Source organism: Delphinus delphis, chromosome 4 (assembly GCF_949987515.2).
Source record: "Delphinus delphis chromosome 4, mDelDel1.2, whole genome shotgun sequence".
In the NCBI taxonomy this organism is placed as follows: domain Eukaryota; kingdom Metazoa; phylum Chordata; class Mammalia; order Artiodactyla; family Delphinidae; genus Delphinus; species Delphinus delphis.
Window position 1 is genome coordinate 58,840,063 of NC_082686.1, and position 21,707 is coordinate 58,861,769.

At 39.4% G+C, this 21,707-nt stretch overlaps 1 protein-coding gene across 1 annotated transcript in view; it reads right to left on the reverse strand.

Moving 5' to 3' along the window:
• Positions 1–7,534: 7,534 nt before the first annotated feature.
• Positions 7,535–21,707, reverse strand: part of CCDC80 (coiled-coil domain containing 80) — a 34,183-nt gene continuing 20,010 nt past the window's right edge. Inside the window, exons 4-8 of the mRNA XM_060010632.1 lie at positions 19,646–19,782; positions 17,914–18,062; positions 11,933–12,036; positions 9,388–9,468; positions 7,535–8,299 (exon numbers count right to left, since the gene is read on the reverse strand). Coding sequence (XP_059866615.1) covers positions 7,953–8,299; positions 9,388–9,468; positions 11,933–12,036; positions 17,914–18,062; positions 19,646–19,782 — 818 coding nt within the window. The 3' untranslated portion in view covers positions 7,535–7,952. The remainder of the gene's footprint in view (positions 8,300–9,387; positions 9,469–11,932; positions 12,037–17,913; positions 18,063–19,645; positions 19,783–21,707) is intronic.

Below are 21,707 nucleotides of genomic sequence, written 5' to 3' on the forward strand. Positions count from 1 at the left end.
ACGAACCCGTGTACCCTGCATCGGCAGGCGGACTCTCAACCACTGCGCCACCAGGGAAGCCCTGGAAGTTCTTTTTAAAATGTTTTATTATGCACCTTTTCCTTCAAGAATTAATAGTTTGCCTTTTAGTTTGTAATTCCAATTATCACAGCGAATTAAACTTTATTCGTTCATGACATAATTTGTTTATTCATAACTTTAAATGCCAGTTCATCTCTCAGCTGGGAGCTGTCTTAAAATAGATTTTTCTCTTCCGGAAGTGTTTTCGACTGATACACTTCCTGAGGTTTTAATATTTTTTGGTGTCTAATAACTACTAACTGCAGGTTTTTTCGAGTCATATTATTGTTCAGAGGTTTTGCATTTTTATTACTTTCTATAGCTATTTAATATAATATAAATAATGGCTTGTCTGAAAAATAATTCTTAAGTCACCTTTTTTTTCCATTTAGAAATCTCCTTTTTTATCATTTAGTGTTGCCAAAAAGTTGTTTCCCTGCTCTATTACATATGTACGTATGTATGTGTATATGTATGTCTAGGTGTGTGTGTATGCGTATATGCACATATATATATATATATATATATATATATATATATAGGTTTTTTTTCCCCATTTTTGTAGGTGAGCTGATTTCTAAGCCTGGGTGCATGGATGCCTCCGTACAGATCTTTTCTTTAAGATTTCTGTGTACTCATCTTTAAACAAAATTTTAATCAGTCCCAGTATTTCCCACAAAATGGTGTAGGTGCAATCTCCCTTACCCAATTGCTCTTTACCTGGACCCTGAATGGCATCTTTGAAGTTGTGTTAAAGCTAGAAGGTGTTTTAAGAAGGTGGAAGGGAAGCAGGACCATAGAAAATTGCAACGAGGTAACTTTCTGGGTGTGTACTTTTCCTCTATCTCTGTTGAAATGCCTGCTTTAAGTGCCAGTTCCATAGAGATAGGGGTAGTACTGTCTCCTGTTGTGAGGAGAGGGTATCACTTGACTTTTAGTTTGTTCCTCTGTTTGAGACTGAGCCCCCTGCTTTGATAAGAAGTCAGGCTAAGTGAAGTGCCTTGAAAGCAGCACACACTTTCTCTACAGCTGTGAAATTTGCTTCTAGAATGTTTCTATTGTATACTTATATATAATTATATAATATTTGTATATATTCTTACATTTAATATGTTATAGACACTTAACATATTGTATAAAATATTTTAACATTTCATATTCTGTAAGGTTTTTTATGTAAAATTTATACACACTGCCCTGCTGCAAAGATTTCCCACGTTCATATATTTGAAAGGACTCACCAGACTCCACAGAGGACACTCACGTAAGACTTTTATTTAAGGCGAAGGACATGGTGCCGCAAGAAAAGGAGAGTGTAAACACTGGGGTTCCAAGAGAGCCGAAGCCTGAGCTCCCCAGGGTCCTTATTACACAGAGACCGCACTGTCTCCACTGTCTCCAGCTGGAGCTACCAAGATCTGTGGGAGGAATCTTGACTTTGGGAGAGCTCAAAGTAGAATTTCCCAGGCTTTTCATGGCCTCTCTAGCCAGGTAATCAGTCAGGTTTTCGTAATCTATTAGGCCAGTTGGAAACCATCATTAAAGAAATTAACCCTGGGGATCCCCGGGGTAATTTCAAACTTTAAACAGCACATCATAAATCCCACTGCCCTTAGTTTGGCCAAGAGTCGAAAAAGATACCATTATGTCCCCAGAGACAGAGCTTTTCCAGTCTAGCTGTAAACCAACTCCATCCTGCATATATATATACCCTTATCTCCAAACCTCCTTCCTCCAATTAGGAAGTTAGGGGGAACGGAGGGCAGGGCATAGCCATGTCACTTAACTTTGGCCTCTCAGCTACAGCTGATCCTCGCCTGAGCAATAGACTACAAGTGTATTTCCTATCTTTCCTAGTGCTCAATTTCCCCAAGTTGGGGATAGTAAGTAGACACACATTACTCAAAGTTCATGCTTTGAGATTAAAGCTATTCCCTAGTTTCAATCTTGATGAAGTTTTCTTCTATAAATTCATGCTTATTGTTCATTTTAGTTTATTTCAGCAAGGGGGTAGTGTTTATGAATGAATTAATATTAGTGCCACCATCCTTTCATGGACATCTGGACAACTTCTTAAATCCGGGAGAGGTAAGAAGTTCCCAGGAGAAGAAGTACCTACACTGTGAGTATCCAAAAGCCATTGACTCTGGTGACAGTGGAGTCAATATGAGGTACTTGTTCAAATCATGTCGAGGCTGACAGGAAGAGCAATGTAATAATTCTAGTCTCCAGAAGATTGAAGAACTATCATCACTTATATCTCCCTGGTCCCTTCTTTATACCTCTCCCCCCCATCATTGATTATATATACTATCTTATAATTGACTGTGTACATGGCTCTTCTCTACTAATCTGTACTGGAAAATGTCAGTTTTGTATTACTGGTTTCTAGCAAAGTACATAGAAAATAATATAAATACAATAAATGTTGGAATCATCATATAACTTGAGCATAACCTGAAAATGAGTATCTTGGATTAAGACCTGGAATGACTAGATGGTTCTCTTCACACCTCAAGGCTTTCAGCCATTCTTGATCAAGTCTTGCCAAATTTGGGTATATTCCTGCCTCTGCCTACCCTGTTCTAATTTGGCTTCTCTAAAGAGTATTCACAAAAAGAGGCGAGCCAAAGATAGAAAAGAGGACTAAAGGAGACAAACAGAATGATGGTGAAATCCACAGGAGGAATTTACTCTTTCTCTAACATTTTTGAGAAGGAAAGTGAGGCTTGCTTCCAGGGATTAGCAATCTTTCAGAAATGGTTTGCCAAGCTGTTCCCTATGGTCCTTCTTCAAGGATCTCCTTTTGTGCCGCAGATGTCCTTAGAAAGGGTGGTACCTTTAGCATGTCAGTTATACCTAATCAGTTGTAGTCATCTGTGAGCCAGAATGGTTCATGAGAGAGGGGCCAGGGAAAGGAGAAAAGGGAGAGAGGAAAGGGATGCTTAGGGGGGAGGAGGAAAGCCAAAGAAAATGTTGCCCAGGGTCAGTTTTAGCTGTTTAAAATCACCCCACCCCTTCGCCCAGCCTCCTTGGCACATGTATCAACCCATGGAGTGGAGGGTGGAGGACCATCCTTTTGCTTTCTAGAAGGAAGTACTAATATTTAAGGTCTCTGAAGTCCGCCCAGGGACTGCCCAGTTTCCAAGCTTCAGGTGATGCATTTGGTCCCCAAATTAGGAAATTTGTGTTGAAGCACAAGCATATGCTGCAACACAACTTTCCTAATTTGGGGACCACATTAAGGGACTCCTTAAATGTTCAGGAAGCTCACAGTCCTTGCCAGCCTGAATCCCTTGGAAGCTCCAGCCTGGCTGTTAAGGTGATGATGAGGGTTTCTGTGTGTTAGAGGTGATGACCTCTTTAGATCACAGCCACAGCAGCAGTACTGTGCTGGGAAGAATTCAGTGAAGTTTCTTAATACCTTTCCCAATTCCCATAACAATTTGGAACTGGATTCTGAACTATGAAGTCTGGGTTCTCTGAGAATTAACATTGATTGGATCATAGGAAATCTCTGAGCTTAGCATTCTACTCCCTAAAGACCAAGAAAGATTCGTAAATGTCACAGAGTCAGAAGAAACTTAAATGTCTAGTCCCACTCTCTCATTTGGAGATAAGAAGCTGAGTCCCAGAGGTAAAGTGACTCATCTCAGGTCAGGGCAAGGACCAGTAGTTTTCCCAAGTCCAGTGGCCCTTTTAAAACACTCATCGAATTCCGTTACAACTTGCCCTTTGCGCTTCATCACCTTCTGTGTAAGTGCCTGACAATTAGCTTTTCTGACAGTAATGTAAAGGCTTAACATTAATCTTTTGATTGTTAAGGCATCCATGTCAAAGAATGCATCTCAAATAAACATGTTGCCAGCTACACAACTACCTAAAGATCCAGCAACCCCCATGAAGTTCCCCTATTGGAAAGCCCTGGGTGACCTACATAACTGACCCCTTGAGTGACCCTACTTCTTCCTTCATGTGCCTAAATTCCCACTCTTAGGTTTAAATTCACCAATAAAAAGTAAACCCGTGAAACCCTAGGCACCTCACCCTCAACCCCAATACAGGCAGAGCCCCAGGTCTCTGCTCTCTACCTGCAGCCTTGCCGTGTGTATCCTCCAGGACCTGTGAATAATAAACCTTGTTTTTTACAGAGTTTTGTGATGGTTGATGAAATAAAATTCATATTTTATGGCAAGGTGAAAAAAACGTAAAATTCTTCTTTGCCTGTTTCGGCCTCCTCCCTCCCCTTTAGTGTGTATTATGCATTTGTACTAACCAGACCTCCTTAGGAGATAACCTTCCTTCCTAACCTCATAAGGGGCCACTATGACCCATGACCCACTACTCATTTTGTACATGTTGATCTGTAAACTGTCAAATGATGCATAACTATTTGTCTCAAAAAAAAGTATGTAACCGAGCTTTGACCTCTAATTGGTAGAACAAACCTCAGAGCTTTCTCAAAGACTGTCTCCCAGATTATAATCCTCAGGTTGGCTTGAATAAAAATTTCCATTTCTTTCTTAGATCTGCTATTGATTAATTTTTCACCAACATGGTTGTTGCTGAAGTGCACTTTGCGATCATAATAAGAACCACAAAGGCCAGTCCAGCCACAACATTGGTTCCTATGGGGAAATGTCTGTAATACAGGCCCAGGTGAGTGCCCCCGGGCATTCCTGGCTGATAGCATCACTATCGACAGGTTGAGACCATCAGGAAGCACCACTCCGACCTTGATTCTTGAGTTCTTAATAACTAACAACGTGTAAAAAATGAAGAGGAAAGTCTGGCATTAGGGGCTTTGCACCAACTCTGAGAGGACTGAAGAGAAGTAGTTAGCATTTTAACTGAGCTTCACTTGGAGGTAAGAGCACTCACCAACCACACCCTTTGTCCACACCCACCAAACCATCAAGTACAGAGCAACCATGGAGCAGAAAGGATTCCTCAGCAGGGAAAGGGGAATTTGTGGTGGCACAGAAATGGACAGAGGTTCTTTTCAACAGGCTTCTCCTTTTCTGGAATCTCCCTACAGTGCTGAGCACTGAGATCATCAATCAGGGTCAGCTGAGGCCATCATTCACCCTGGTCCTGAGCTATTTTTATCCTCAAGGCTCTAGGAGTTGAGAAGGTGTGAGTTTCATTATTAACTATAATCCAGAAAATGAGACCAGTGGGCTCCACCGACTCTGCTGCGTCTGGGCCACCAGCCCCTGTAGCAGGCAGGAGAAGAATCTCTCTGCTGAATTAATATTCACCTTAGAGGGCTTCCCTAGTGGCACAGTGGTTGCGAGTCCGCCTGCCGATGCAGGGGACACAGGTTCGTGCCCTGGTCTGGGAAGATCCCACATGCCGCGGAGCGGCTGGGCCCATAAGCCATGGCCACTGAGCCTGCGCATCTGGAGCCTGTGCTCCGCGACGGGAGAGGCCACAACAGTGAGAGGCCCACGTAATGCAAAAACAAAAAAACAAAAACAAAACAAACAAACAAAAAAATATTCACCTTAGAGCCCTGGAATTTCTCTAGTAGAAACCAATTCTTGGAAATTCATGGAAGGGAATTATGACAACCAGCAACTTTGGTGAGGCTGTGTCCTTTACAGAGTTTTCCAGATTTTCCTAACTCAACTGGGTGCTTTTCTTTCTAAATACCATAAACTTGCTCAGAGACTATATTTTATTTATTTCTTACCTTTTGTTGTTGCTGTTTTGGGAAGGAAATGGTTTTAGAGGAAACAAACAATACTCAGATTTCAAACAACCTGATCTATACCCCTGGAAGACAGAGATTCAGGTTACCTAGTTCTCCAATGCTCCCATTTGGTGAGAATTACTCTGTATTTTTCCAGATTATAGAATTTACCAAAAACATCTTCCTCTGAATGTGTCCTTTTGCTGAGCTATGGCTTATACTATAGTCCCCCAAGTGATTATACACGACTTCTGCCTCCACTCGTTAGAGGAAGGAGTCTTCAAATGCATTTGCTAATGATCATTTCAGTGTCCCTGAAACCAGAAGAATTCTTGAAAAAGTAATCTCAGGTTATGAAAAAGTGTTGTCTTTCTTTGGGTGTAGGAACTAAAACCTTATTCATATTATTCTATAAGTAAATTTCCTATCATCCCTACCTAGTTTCCTTGGGAGATGAAACTCCCTCATTATTATATTTCCTGAAATTGAGACAATTTGTGGCCCTTAGAAATTGTCCCTATGTACTTTCAGAAACAATCATAAAGAAAACCATTCTTATTGGCAATTTTAAGCTGTGCTTCACCTTGGCAAAAATGTAAGAGCAATGCACATCAACCTGGTTCTTGCACCTTCACCCTTCAGGCAGCTGGTACAGATTGTTCTAGAAGGAGAGAGGAGGAAAGTTCTCCACCATGGGAGAGGGGTAGGGTGGGAGCATGGTTTATATAATAAGAAAACTGTGTTCTGAAGTCACTTGTACTTTCTGGACCTCAGTTACCTGTAAAACAGGTAAGAATGAATGGTCTTCATAGAGAAAAAGGGACAAAACAAGTGATTCCTCAGGTTCATTGAGGTACAAATTCCACTTTTACTATAATTATAACAAAGTTCAGATGATGTAAAGACAAACTCGTACAAATAGGCATAGATAAGTTAAATGCTAGTAGTATTCACATGTGGCTTGAATGCAGTTATTAATATCTAGGCTCACTAGAGTTAATAACCAATTTCAAGACTATTTGGAGAATTAGTTGTTAATAACAGTGACAAAAAATAAGCATCCCCATTACTGATAGAGGCTGGCACTGTCCGGATGCTAAACGCTGGGGAATCTGATCACCTTAGGGCAAACTCATACATATGAGTTAATATTACTTGGTCTTTGCTGAAAAACAAAGAAAAGCAGGAAAGAAGGAAGGAAGGGAAAGAGGGAGGGAGGAAGGGAGAATATTTAGTTTATATGCCATATGTAAAAAATAAATGCTCTGTTTCAAAGACAAGGATTATATTCTGCAATCCAGTTACAATTTTATCCACTGTTAATTTAGTAACATTTTCCTTTGAAAACAAAAAGAACCCCTAAAAATAATCTCCTTTGTAATTTTATTTTACAAGGTGCCAGTATGATAATGGGCCCATTAGGGAGTCAAATGTGAAGAGTCAAGGTTTCCCATGCTGGAAATTCCATGGTACCTGATAGAACTCTGAAAGTAGCACCTCTAGATGCAGAGCCAGATTCTGGTGGTGATTTAGAAGTTCCTTTTCCCTGAAAAGACACTAAAAGTTAACAGAAACAGGGCAGGAAGTGGCTATGATAACAAAGCCGAGTTTGGTACTTGCCCTGGCTTTGGTAGCCAATATCACCGGACTCCTGTAGTATCAAACTTCAGGAAAGAAATTCACAGTACAGAGCAGAGCTGTCTTAATCATTTTTAGACTAACATTTCAAAAAGGGTTAAGAAGCTATCTGCTCTGTCTGTTCCATCTGCTCAGATGTTCATCTGAAAATATCTGTGCTGTGATCTTTAATTTTCTTTAACAATCATGGTTTTCACTTACCAATTAATACTAAAAATACTAAAAAGAGAGGTATAAATACTTACGCTATAGAATACTGTATTCCCATTCACATCCACCATATTAAGAAAAGGAAAATATCCATTTTCAATAACATTATTCAGCACCAGATCCTCTCCAGTTAGACAAACAATTCTTTTAAACATCTTTATGATTTAAGGCTTCAGTAACAACTCAAGAGTAGGCAAAAGTTTGCTATTTATTTAATCTTGGAAGAACACTGAAAGAAAAAGGCAGGGAATGTAGGCAGTGTGGAAGAACTCTCCTTTACATAGCTGGCCACATGTGGCTTCAACAGCTGCAGGGGAAACTGGCTGGGGCTAAGGTTACATATTTCTGTTCAGTAAGGGTATCCATGGTGGTAACTCTCATGATGACGGTAGTCATCCTGGTAACCATCCTGGTATCCTTGATGGTAACTATGGTAACCATAGCCTGCATACTCATCTTCTGGGCAGCGCATCCCCAGTGACTGCTGAATAGCCATTTCCTGTCTCCGGAGTTGCATCGAATCAATTAAATCGTACACAATCACCATGGACCACATTGGGGAAGGATACCAGGATTTCACATTTCCATCTTTTCCAACTAGAAGCATGGAGAAGTACTCTGGGCTCACTTGAAAATAGTTACGTATGTCTTTCACCAAATGGGCTGGTACGTCTTCTCGCTCCACAACAGAGCTCCCTGGAACAGGATTAGAAAAGTTGTTAGAGGATTGAAGAGGCAGCACTCAGGAAAGCATCAAAGTGAGAAGAAACCACTGTGAGAATAGAGAGAGGACCCAGGAGTCTCTTCTCTTCAGCTCAAAAATCCAATTTAAAAAGTTTGCTTGTTTTTTCTATTAGCAAAGAAATGTCCCTGCTGTTCTACAACATTATTAGTGTATCCAACTTTGGGGCACATAATGTCTCCTTATAGGAATGTTACAAAGTATAAAACCAGTCCCTTCGTTTAATCCTGGCAAGATCAACTGCTATAAAATTTGTCACTAACAAAGATTATATTGTTTATATTTCTAAGTTTACTTCCAATTAGTTTAGTTTCTTCTTAGCGGTTACAGTTTTACTTTTGATGCTGTTGTCTTTATAACAAAACTTTTATTTCATTGTCAAAGGTGAAAAATACCAATTATCTAAGAGCTGGGAATATATTTAAACTATTATCATTAGTGAAAAGAAGAAAGCGAAGGGAGAAGGGCACTGAGACTTTCTGCGTATCTGCTCTGTCCAGCACTGTGCCAGGGATTTATCCACATTATCTCAGGTAAAGTGCTTGATCTTGGATGGAAGGACTGGGTTTACTTTCTGAAACTTTTAGTCACTGTCATTTTCTTTCAGCTTCTCTGAGCCTTTTAGTATATGTCCTCATCTGTTGCAAGGGAATCAGTGAGATATGACCTTTGTGCCTCGTAAAACTATTTCGAGAATTAAATGAGATAACATAGATGAAAATGCTTTGTAAGCCAATAAAGCCCCATGCAGACAAAAAAGAATTACTTATTTAAGAAAATGGATACTTTTGCTGTCACTTATGATTTTTTTAGTAAAAACAATATTAGTGCTTGTGCTCTCCTTCCCCTTCTTCTACATGCATCCTGTGTACACACACACACACACACACACACACACACACACACACACACGGGCAAACATGAAGAGGGAGGATTTTGTGACCTTTCTTCACCTGAGGGGTACACCCACTGCTTACATATAAATTAACATAATTTAACTGAACTTATCAGTAGTTTATACTGTTTTAAAGTAATACTTTACCATTAATCGGGAACAGTTCTAAAACTCCCCCTACTTCCTCTCCAACACCTAAAAGCTTCAGAACAGTTATGTGGCGCAGACCTAAGAGAAAAAAGAAAGCCGTAGAATCTGTAAGTTTTCTTTCACCTCCAAACACTGGATGTCTGAGTATTAAAAATCTCTAAGTTTAAAAAGAATATAAAACATAACCTGATTAGGTAAAATAATTCATTTTTTTAAAGTTTTTTCATTAAAAATATATATTTAAATACTTATAACATCTTGAAAAAAGACTAATTGCAGATTTTGGGATTAACAACAGGGTCAGATGTGGTCTGGTTTGGTTTTGTTTTTGCAGATTGAAATAGAAGAATTTGCCTTTAAACTGTGATTCTCACTCTACTAAATGACAAAACAAAAATGAAGCCATCGGAACTTTAAAATATCTAAGATGATCTAAGCTGATTAGTGTTCTCGAAAAAAGTCATGCCTAAACAGCTTGCATGGATAATTTAATTTTCTCTCAAAGAAAAGACTACAGACCCTAGCCGTTGTGATTGTTTAAGAAATCATTCTGGCTTCCTCAAAGAAAAGTTTGTCAGTTTAAAGGGCAGGTTCTTAGCACTTTTTTAGAAGACTCAAAGGGGTAGCACAGCAGGCAGAGCTTGCTTCCCAGCCTCAGCTAAAGTTTCAGGAAAGGAAAGGAGGTCATGCCTTGGTAGCTTGTTGGAATTCTTTTGAAGATGAAGCGCATATGAAAAGATTCAGGAGAAAGAACACCGGAGGACAAGGAGGCTCTAGATTCATCCTATTCAGAGTTCGTGGTTTTAGACAAAATCCGAGCCTAGTCATGGTAGCAACTTGGAACGAAATATGAATGTTGACGGTGTTGACTGTCCAGGGGAGAAAACTGAAAGCCACCATGGAGGGCTTTTTTAAGGAAGAGTTGAAATCCAGGCAAAATGCTATTACAAAAAAATTTTGTGGCCTTTACTCTTCTCCCAGAGAAGTGAAGCATTTCTATTCTACATGTTGTTGAGTCATATTTTCAAAAGGGAAGATCATGAATTTAATTATTCCTTAAAAACATGACTTGTTCACATTTCCTGTCTACTGCAAAAGTGTTTGACTTGGGCTCTGTGCAGAGATTCAAAATGAAACATCACCTAATAGCTGCTGCAAAGACATCTTTAGAAAATTAGCAAACCATGATTTTATTTATATTCTTATTGTGGAGGGTCATTAACTGCTCTAAAAACTTCTGTCTTACCCAGCACTGTTGGTGGCGATACATAATTTAAATTTTGCCTGAGAATACTGGCACAAGCAAATCTTCTTTACATATATTGACACAAGTTCTTAAAGCATTAACCTTGTTAATAGGAGTATAAATAAAAATTCACAAATTTTCTAATTGTTTTTACTGTTATGAGCTCATTTTCTGCCTTCTTTTGAGTTATTATTTCACATCTTAAAATTGAAATGTATTTATAATGTTCAGGTACTGGGTCATAGCAAGGGCCCAGGCTCTGGTAATGTTTTACAAGACTTATGCCACCACACCACCTTTTATAAATCAAACACAGTTTTATAACTAATAAATGATTCTTCTTCCTAATAGAAGTATCAAAAGAATAAAGATTCATCTATGTTCCAATTACGAATTTTTTAATCTGTGGCCCCCTAGCTACTCTTCCCCCCTCTAATGACTCTCTCAAAATTCTTCCTCTGCAGAGGTGTATTTTACATGAGACTTCAGTTGTGATTTCCACTTTTGAAATTGCCATTATCTCTTTGGTTCAAAACAGAACTTAGTAATAAGTTCTCTGTATTATGCATTTCCTTTCCTTTCTCTATGTCCATATTCAAAATGATACTAGCTCTTTCTGACCACTAGGATAATAATGTTTGGTAAAGAAAGCATACATTAGTTTTCAAAACACTGAGCAATTTACTGCAAATAATGATAGTAATAATAAACTGCATTTCTCTTTGACCTGCTTGTCTTAAAGCATAAGGTTCTGTTTAACAGATCTTGCTGTCTTCCTGGTGCCCAGTTATAGATCAAAATCCTTTCTAAGGGAATGGCAATATAGTACAGTGTGCTTCAATTCGTTCATTAATTCCCAAAGCCATTCCTGTTTTACAAAAGATATTCAATCTGTGGAGAAGTACACCATGTTGGTACCTAATTATTACGTAAGAAAATGATAATACCTGAGTTTTATGATCTTGAGACAAGTTTTTAAAAAGTAAACAAGAAGACAACATAATAGAGCTCACTTAAAGGAAAGCAGCAGGTATTTTCAAACACTTTAATGAAGAACCTGAGAGGGCAGAATATTGAGAAAAAAGAAAAAAGAAAAATAGACCCCAGTTGACTAAGATTTCAGTCTGAAAGCAACTTTATCCTCAGTATAACTGAGTAAGTGTCTAGGAATCTACAGTTTGGACTGGGGAATATTTGGATGACCTAATGTTCCATTTTAGAACAGACCAGGAAGAGAGTGGTATGGGAAAGCAGTGATGCTTTAAGACAAGCAGGTCAGTGAGGCTTCCCACTCACCAAAATTGCATGCCTGACCACTGAGGGCAGAGAGCTGCTGTGAATAGGCCCAGTCTTCATCATTAGGTGCTGAGATCACTAGCAACCGCCTCCTCCATCGGAACCTGGAAAAGAAGCAGAAGGCCACAACTGCTGCTTCAAACAATAGAGGCCAGTGTGAAAACGCAGAGGAACTTTGGCTGTCTTTTTTTTCCTGTGCCCAGAATAAAAAACAGTGACCCTTACAAATATTTCATAGCTCCTCAAAGCCTAATATTAAACGGTATTACCACATTTCTTGCACGTTTTCTTTTGTAACTTCACAGTCTGCCATACTGTGACATTTGCGTGATGTGTCAGGCATGAATCTGGTCATCAGGCATGAGTCTGGTCCCCATGCCTGATGAGGTCACTTAGGGAGAGACAAAGCTCTCAGATATAATGAAAACTAGCTGAGATTGTATGTTAACTTGTAGCAACAGAAATAAGGGAATCAGAAAATAACTGAAGAAAACTCAGGTTCTGGGGCTTCCCTGGTGGCGCAGTGGTTGAGAGTCCGCCTGTCGATGCAGGAGACACGGGTTTGTGCCCCGGTCCGGGAAGATCCCACATGCCGCGGAGCGGCTGGGCCTGTGAGCCATGGCCGCTGGGCCTGCGTGTCCGGAGCCTGTGTGAGGCCACAACAGTGAGAGGCCCACATACCGCAAAAAAAAAGAAAAAAAAAGAAAAGAAAAGAAAACTCAGGTTCTGGTAGAGTTCCCTAGGGTTTTTGGGTGGGGCAGGGATCAGTGAATATATGGACAGGAAATAGTATGGAGAAAAAGAACTGCATTTTAAGTAGATGACAGTGACAGGAAGACGGAAAATAGGAAAGTGTCTTAAGGGGTCAAGGAGGGTTCCTGGAAAAACAAAGCCCTGTGTACCTTCCTCAATAGCCAGGGGCTCTTCCAGGGGCAAATGCTAGTTCTAAAATGTACCCTATCATCATAGTAAGAACCACCACTTACAGAGTACCCCTATGAAGCAGAATGGGGCTAAACCTAGAGCCATAGGATTTTAGATTATATGATAAACTTGTTTCTGCTCTTACAGCTCCAACACGGCAGGGCAGTGGACAGAGCTTTTGTCTTACAGCCGGGAAGCTTGGTCCACATTTTGTCACTGCCACTTCTTGGGTTCCTTGAGCATGTCACTCTGTTCATCTAAGTCATAGTTTTTCCTTAGCTCTAGAATCAAAAAGAGCATCCACCTCAAAGAGGTGTTATAAGAATTAAACTCTAAAACCCATCAATGGAAGTTATGCATGTGATGGCATGGCTATAGATCATGTCTTATTCTGCAGGCTTCTTGATTTAGAACTTTGTCCTACTGATGGATAATGTCCATTTCCCCATTAACAGATCTTGGACATTATCTATCATGATGTCATACAACAACCCATTTAATCCTTATGTTTGTGTATCATTTTATAGCTCACTTTCACCTACACAATATGTGATCCTCACTAGAGTTCAGTGAGGGCGTGACTTGTTTTCCCCATTTCACAGATAACAAAATGAGGCTTAGAGAAGTGAGGTAACTTGCCTAACTAGTAAATCTAAGAGGTGGTACCGAAATACAGATTTCTCTGACTCCTGGTGCAGTGCTTTCCCTAGTCTACCCCCTCAGAGGTGCTGATGCTTGGCTGGCGCGTCAGGGTCCCAAAGAGGATAGGAAGGAGAGAGGGTGTGCATCCAAGGGGCCGCTGCGTGCATTTGTCTCAAATTCCACCTTCACTGGAGAAGGGTTTTTTGCTTTCTGCCCTCAGTGCTGGTGACTGCGGGGTGTCAGTGCACTCATGGAGCCGGAAGCCAGTTGATTTTATTCATGGCTTCTCTCCCTGTGCCCCTTCAAGCCTCACAGTGAACAGGAGAGTTTTCAGTCCCAAAGAAAATGGCCTCTTAGGGGAATAGTGGTTTGGATGAATGAGAGAAAATGATAGTCTGATGAAATACAACCTCTGAATGGGTGCCTGTAGCAAGGCTCGCCAAGAATTGCTTGCTGTGACATTACATTAGCTTCCTCTGCTTGTTTTTCTTCAAAGGGAAAGAAAAACTAAAATCTCCACTGAGGATAGGAAGATGAATGTATTTGCATAAAGGAGGGGAGAGGAGAGTCTGAGACTGTCTGAGGTTTCCTGGGAAACGGAACAGTGACTGCTCTCGGATCACGAAAAGGGTCTCCTGTATCTTCCCTGCTTCCTTAGGAGGCATGCCAGACCAGCACCGGCACCCCAGCCAGCACCCAAAGCAGGCCAGCCTTCCTGGCCTCACACAGAGCTTCAGAGTATCCTGGAGGGAGCTATTTTGGGTGAGGTCTATTTTGGCTTGTTTACCTGTGTGCACCACTGAATGCTGTCAGACTGGAGAAGGATGGGATCTGAGACTCCCTGTCCCAGACACGATCAAGAGAAGGTCATTTCCCCTAAGTGATGATTCTTTATCCCACAGACATTTACATTAAGATACAAGGCCCCAGCTCCCAACACTGAAGGACAAATGTTAATGGAACTAACTTCTGTGGGAAGTAACAAGAGATGTGAATGTGGCCCAGATCCTTATTTTGGACAAACTGTTTTTCCGTCACTTTACTTTGTCAGTAAATGGAAAGTCTACAAGCTATGCATGTGTTTGCTTCTTTTAACTGGCATTTCCAAATTAGTGTGCATTTGCCCACTCTTTAGGGCTTCTGTCTCAGAGAAAGGTAATTATAGCCTGAATCATATGAGTGTCACTAAAAACTAGACTGGCTTCAGAGTCTGGTCAGCTGAAACCAGGCTGTATAGGCCCACCAACAACTCAGCAAATATGAAGGAAAATTCCCATTTGGATACTCCTTTATTTATAGAACAGTTAGGTAGAAAAAACATTTTTTTTTTTTCAGTTCTTTTTGCCTGGGTTTCAGTTCTGAAGGTGTTTATTATATCTCCTCTTAGCTCTCCTTTGATGACAAAGTTCTCTAACTAGGACCTGAATAAATGGCCCTAATACTACTAATAACCACCATTTATTGATTACTTGCTTTGTGCTAGGTTCTAGCTCATTACCTTTAGTATCAAATTTACCTTTCACAACGATCTTAAGAATAGCTAAATTTATTATGCCCATTTTGCAAATGAAAAAACTAAAGCCCAAAGAGATTAAGCAATTAGCCCAAGGTCACACAGCTAATAAGTGGAGAAACCAGGAATCAACTTCAGGGCTGTCTTACTCATGCCTTTAAGTAACACACTATTCTACTTTAATTTTTAAGATCAGTGATGATTGTCAGCACGATGATTCCATGACCACAGGTCATAGATAGCCATAGGACATCTAACTTATAATCATATGCCATTCTGAATATCCATAAAAGATGTATGTTCCTGAAATAGTAGTGAATATAAGAGCTCACAAGTCTCTAACATTAGAAGGAAAATACATTTACATTATGTAGGACCCTATCCAGTTCAAAAGACTTTAGATGCAAAATATGTATAATGTCTTAAGAATCAAAAAAATACAAATTCAAGTCAGCGATCAACTTGAATGAGCATTGCAAGCTTTGTGAGTGAACAAAAGTGAGATAATGTCAGTTTTCCCTTTCAAGTTTTGAAACCCATGACACTTCGATTATAAAAAGACCCTCTGCCTGGAAATGGTGAAAATAATCCCTCAGAATGTCTGTAGTTGCAGGTCTCATGGATGGCCTAAATCCTTGGTTATAAGTAATATCAATGAACTAGATGGTTACTGCTTTAGAGATCAGGCTATGTGAGTTTAATGGGTTGGTTCAGTGGGTATGCCTCTTTCAGTCCTAGAAGATTCAGAATTAAGAAGAGGAAGTTTGCAAAGAATCCAAATCGTAGTAATAATATACATTTCTGATTTTCCTTATATAATTTATGTTCTTGTGAAACTTAAGAGAATTTGGCTTAAAATGATAGCCTTGAAACTCCAACTAGAATGTGTAATTGAGTATTTGGTTTAGATGTATAGTTTTAGGTTGAAATCTTACTAAGCGTATACAGTTATTGGAACATCTGAGAAAACTTTAGATTCACTGTATTTACAAGATTAACTTATTAAACTTATGGCTCATTTAAGTACTCAGAAAGGTTTTGTTTATTTCAAGGAATTGAAAGAAATATATTAAATGTAAAATGGTTGTTTGGCATAATGACATTGTTTAATTACTGAGTTCATAAGTGAGATTAAACATTATTCAAAGCCCCTTAAGAATGATAGTTAAAATTTGCCAGGTTATAAATAAAATGATAAGATTTAAAAGCCTAACTTAAAAGTTTAAGAGAAAACTAAGGTCTTGAATTTATAACTTGGATATATTTAACACTATTGGTTAAAATCAAAAGTAAACTTCTAAAGAATCTTTTCTGCCTAAAAAAGGAGAGAAAGGTAAAAGAAATAAAAGGAAGGGAAGGAGAGGGAAGGGGAGGGGAAGAAAATACCTCAAGGACAACAGCAAGCTCTTATCCTCAGTCTTCTAAATCACTGACATCTAGAAGGATGACCTTGAACTAAAAGTTGATATTTCAGAGCCCCCAGGATTGGACAAGAAGCCATCGGCCCAGTAGAGCCCTAGAGCCGTTTCTCAGCCAGGAGAGTGGCCGGAAGACTGACTGAGCCTTATGTCCTTAGGGAGGCATGCACCTTTCATCTCCACTCCAGGTATTTGCTCTGTACTGAAAATTTGGATGAAGGCAGAATCTTGGGTTCCTTTCAGCTCTGAAATCCTGTGGTTTTAGGAGTATCTTTCTTCACTTCAAACTCTGGGCCTCTGGGTTCACACTAAAATTAATTCACATTATATTTTCAAAACGAGTGTTAGATAAAAGCGTGGACTTTGGGAACCAGATTATCCTGGGACCACTAAGTTCTAGAACTGACACTAGTTCAGTGATGAAAGTTATTTAATCTTCATTAGCCTGAGTTGTCTTGTCTGCAGCAAGACAGTAGTTACAGTATTTAGATCATGGGATTGTTGTGAAGATTAAAATCAGGAGGGAAGAAGAAGTGCTTGGCACAAAAGGTGATTACAGCAACCCTGGAGTGGAAGTAGGGCTACTTGCTGTCGTTATCCTCAAGGGTGAGAGATTTTTAAGATAGGGTTAATTGGAAGCATAGGGGCAACATACCTAGAAAATTGTAAACTGAAAATTTGGATGAATGGCAAGTCCTATGCTCTTTACACATCATGTTGTTATCTCTTAAAAGACCCAAGCTTTCTGAATCTAGAGGAATTCAGATTATCCATTTCCTAATCACAGAATTCTTGATGCTTAGATGAAATTTCTGCATCCTTGCACCTCTTAAGGTCCCAAGGATTTGTAGAATTTTCATCCAACATGAGGGAAGGGATGGAGAAGGGAAGAAGTAGAGTGATTTTTTTTACACTCTTTTTGGTGTATGTACTAGAGTTTCCCTATAATGGTTTTCAATAAACCATACTCCCCAAGGAATCAGGGAGCTGGGTCAAGAGGATTTCTCCTTTTGAGGTCTTAGTGGAGCTTTTGTTCTCTGCAGAGTTGGAAGGAAGCAGAAAATCAAGCAGTGTTCCAAATCCTGTTTGGAACTAGAAAAGGCCCAATAAATATGTAAAATAAAAGTACAGTATACAAAGCCCTCCAAATTGACTGAATGAATAAACTAACCCTCACAGAAGTTCAGAATTCTGTATCTGTGCCAAAAAAAAAAAAAAAGGCAGGAAAAAAAAAGAAAAGACCTATCCAAAGCCACCCAATTAACACTCAAGCTTGGAGCTGACCCCAGCCAGCCTTGCCACCAGAGCAACTTCCAAAAGGACAAGACTAAGCCTGGTGGCTAGAGTGCCATGAAGAGGACAGATGTCTCACAGGGAAGGTCACTCTGCACACACATGTCTGCTCTGTGTTTCTCTGGGGTTTTCATTAGCTCACTCAGAACACTCTCCCGTCTGCCTCCTCGGGGTCTCCAAAGGTGATGTACCTGGATAGGAAGTTCTCCAGTGACTGCTTCTTGTCTTCTTTGCAAACAATGCCCTCCTTCTTCTGCTTTTCCATGTCTTTGATTCGGGACTGAAAGGTATCAATCACATCGAACACAGACTTCATTGCTATAGGCACCTCATAATATTGCTGTTGAAGGAAAAATAAAAAGTATATAATGTATGAAGGTGTTTCTTCCCTATGTCCAGAGGATAGAGAGCTTGAGAGAATTCAGGGTGGCTCCAGGGAAATCAGAGCCTGGAGGGCTCTTTGATTTATAAATTCTCTCCGGCAGTAGTACCTCTGCTGATTTTTTGAGGTTTTGAATCCATGAAACAAAAGCCGTTACCTTCCATGAAGGTCTTAACTTCGCTCTTTTTATTGGGAAGGGTCCATGCCTTCCTCACCACACATATTCTAGGCTCACTTCCCTACCTCTGGGACTAAGCTGGTTCCTCTTCACTATACAACTGGAGAGAAGGTCAGAAACACTGTACTAAACACAAGAAAACAAATGGAATAACATGTTAGAGTATCTGACCTGAGCAATAAGGGTAATTTTCCACCAGAAGGAGGCCTGCTCTGTGGTCATCAGAAATCTACATAAACTCTTTGTGATTCTCAGAGACTATTTTATTGAGTGAGCATTACTTAAAATTAGGTCATGTTTGCTTATGTATTCTCAGAAAAAAAGTTGGATCTAACTTTTTGGGGGATAATGAAATTCAGTTTCCTGCATCAGAGCTGTCTGGACTTAGAACAGCAACCTGAGGTGGATTTGAGGGCTGGCTGATCAGCATAAGTGCCCTCAATGGGAATTTAGTAAATCATGGAATGTGAAAGCTGGCCGAGACCTTGGGGATCATCTAGTCCAACCTCTCACATCAGACGTGGCACAACACAAATGTGGAATGAATTATTGAAGGGATCTCTCTCCAGATCCAGAAAACTACTGCAGGTTGAATCAGCTATTCTAATAGTCCAGGCAGCTTTTTTTCAAAAGGATTTTCATGTAAGCATGGGCTCTGGAGTCAACCTGCGTGGGTATGAAGCCCAACACTAACTGGGTGAACTTGGGCAAGTTACCTAACTACTCTGGGTCTCTATTTGTCCTCTGTGAAACAATGATAATACTTGCTATTTATCTTAGAGGTTTGAGACAAGGATTGTAAACATCTGAGGTGAGTGCTTGACATAATGAAACAAAGTTAGTTATTATTGTTAATATTATTATGACTACATGGCACAGTTTTTCAGGGTTCAGAATCTCTGTCCTTATCATAGGAAGAAAGTAGGTGTAAAACCCTACTGTCTTGCCCATGTTGGATCAGGAGGTAAACTTCCAGGCCCTTTCAAAGTAGACCTATGTTAAATCTGGGTTTTCTGAAAACAGAAGCTAAATACTCTTTACTTTTTATCACCAGGGCCTGGCTGGTGATAAACATCATAGCTATTCAGCAATTGTCTGGTGAATGCATGACTTTGATGTTACAGAAGAATTTAGTCTGAGTCAAGTAGCTAGGCCATAGGTGGTCATCCAATCCAATATTTTCCATAGACCACATTTCTAGACACAAATTCTACAGGACAGTGGGAACTATTTGGACCATTTCAAACCCTTCCCATTTATGAAATAACTTGTGCTTAGTCATATGTCTAATAGACTCATTGACAAAAAATTGAGTTGCTATCTTAAGGAATGTCACTGCATCATCCAAAACAGGAACCCATACCTTGACTCTCAGGTCCACATCGGTGAGCACCATGAAGAAGTCATTGTAGGTCATTCCATACTCCTTCCTTAGCTCGCTGATAAGATGCTGGTCTACCAAGTCCTCATCATCCACAACACGCATAGGTTTCTCATTATCTTAAGGCAAATGAAATGTGAATAAATATGGATGTGACAAAACAGAAATCAGTGGGAAACCAAAGGGTGGAGGCCCTGAGCCTTCATCCCAAGTTAATTAAAACAGTTTTTGTTAGTTGCACACATTTGACTAACATTTTGTTTGAACGAGCATTTCCAAAGTGAACAAATAAATATAGAAACAAGTGAGTAAACTCATTTTGAAAATCACTTTTCCAAAGATGATCAAACCACCATCTCTGCCCACCCTGGTCACGGTGAATCAGAAGCAGCAACGTGAGAGTGAAGCTGCTGAGTCATCCCTGGAAGAAGACTGCCAACTCACTCTGGGGATGAGTCATCACCCTAGCTCACCAGGGAACCAGACCCAGATTCTTTGGTTAAGTTTTATTTCATTTAAAATTTTATTTTAGTTTTAGTTATTTGTTTAAGTCTAAAATCAGTGTCTGTTCCTCCCACTTAGAGAATCACTCTGGGACTCAGTGAACTATGTCATTGCCATAGAGAAAAATAAAAAGCCTATGTTCAAATATGGTCATTTGGCTCCAAAACAAGTCAAGCTATTCATAATATAAATTTTGTAAGTGAATACAATTTTAAGTAAAATGTTACTGAATTTATGGAAGTTTTTAGTGTTAGGTATTTTTTCAAATATCAAACCCTGAAAACAAATTATTATAATTCAGAATGGTTCCTAAAGGTGCTACTGGGTTAATGGGAAGTATGAACATGGCAAATTACTATGTCTGGAAAGCATTTTGGAAAAGATAGGACAGCTTTATTTACTTCTTCTCTCCCATACAGGTCACAGTGTTTCCCTCAACCCTATTAAAATTTTTATCTGCAAATAATCCCCTGTATTTTAAAAAAAGGTACAAAAGTTAAAGTTAGCAAATATGTGATAACAGATCTATTACAGAAGGGAATCTATCAGTTATTATCAATACTGCTACCCAATGAATAGTACTACAGTAGGAAAAAACACAATTTTGCAGATACAGAGGTTACACAGCTGAGTACCACAGACTATTACTCTTTTGTTGATATAAAGGGGACAATTACAATTTAAGTATTACTTTGGTTTATTTGATTAGGATTGAAAGTATATAAGTTGAAAGTATATAAACAAAAAGCTTCATTCTCCCAAGCAGATCATAGTGAGAGGGGAGAGAATGCTATCATTAATAAAATATAAATTAATTTAAAAGAATTGTTAGGTTCATGGTGTTGGTTTTTGTTTAGTATAGCTCATTGAATAAAAACAGCAACTTGCAAAATAAAGTGCATAGTATGATGTTATTCTTAAAAAGAAATAAAGCAAAAGAAAACATAATACATCTATATGGGAATATGCATAGGAAAAAGTCCAGAAGGACATACAGCTGATAGAAATGGTTGCCTCTGGGGAGTGGGAAGAGGTGAGGTAGAAAATTTCACTGTTTACTCCATGTAAGTCTATATTATTTAAATTTTAACAAGAAGCATATTTTACTTTGTGATTAATAACAACAATAATAATAATAATGAAGGAAATCTTTAAAAAACTGATTTGTAAATGTCCTCAACAACTAATGTTCTGATTCTAAGACCTTACAAACCAGATTTTATCTTGAACCTAGGAATTGCTATTTTTTTTTTTTTTTTTTTTTTTTTTTTTTTTTTTGCGTTATGTGGGCCTCTCACTGTCGTGGCCTCTCTCGTTGCGGAGCACAGGCTCCGGACATGTTGGCTCAGCGGCCATGGCTTATGGGCCTAGCCGCTCTGCGGCATGTGGGATCTTCCCGGACCAGGGCACAAACCCGTGTCCCCTGCATCGGCAGGTGGACTCTCAACCACTGCGCCACCAGGGAAGCCCGGAATTGCTATTTTTAATCCATAACATACATTCATTTTTGCTTTTGTTCATTGAACAAAATATTTGCTAA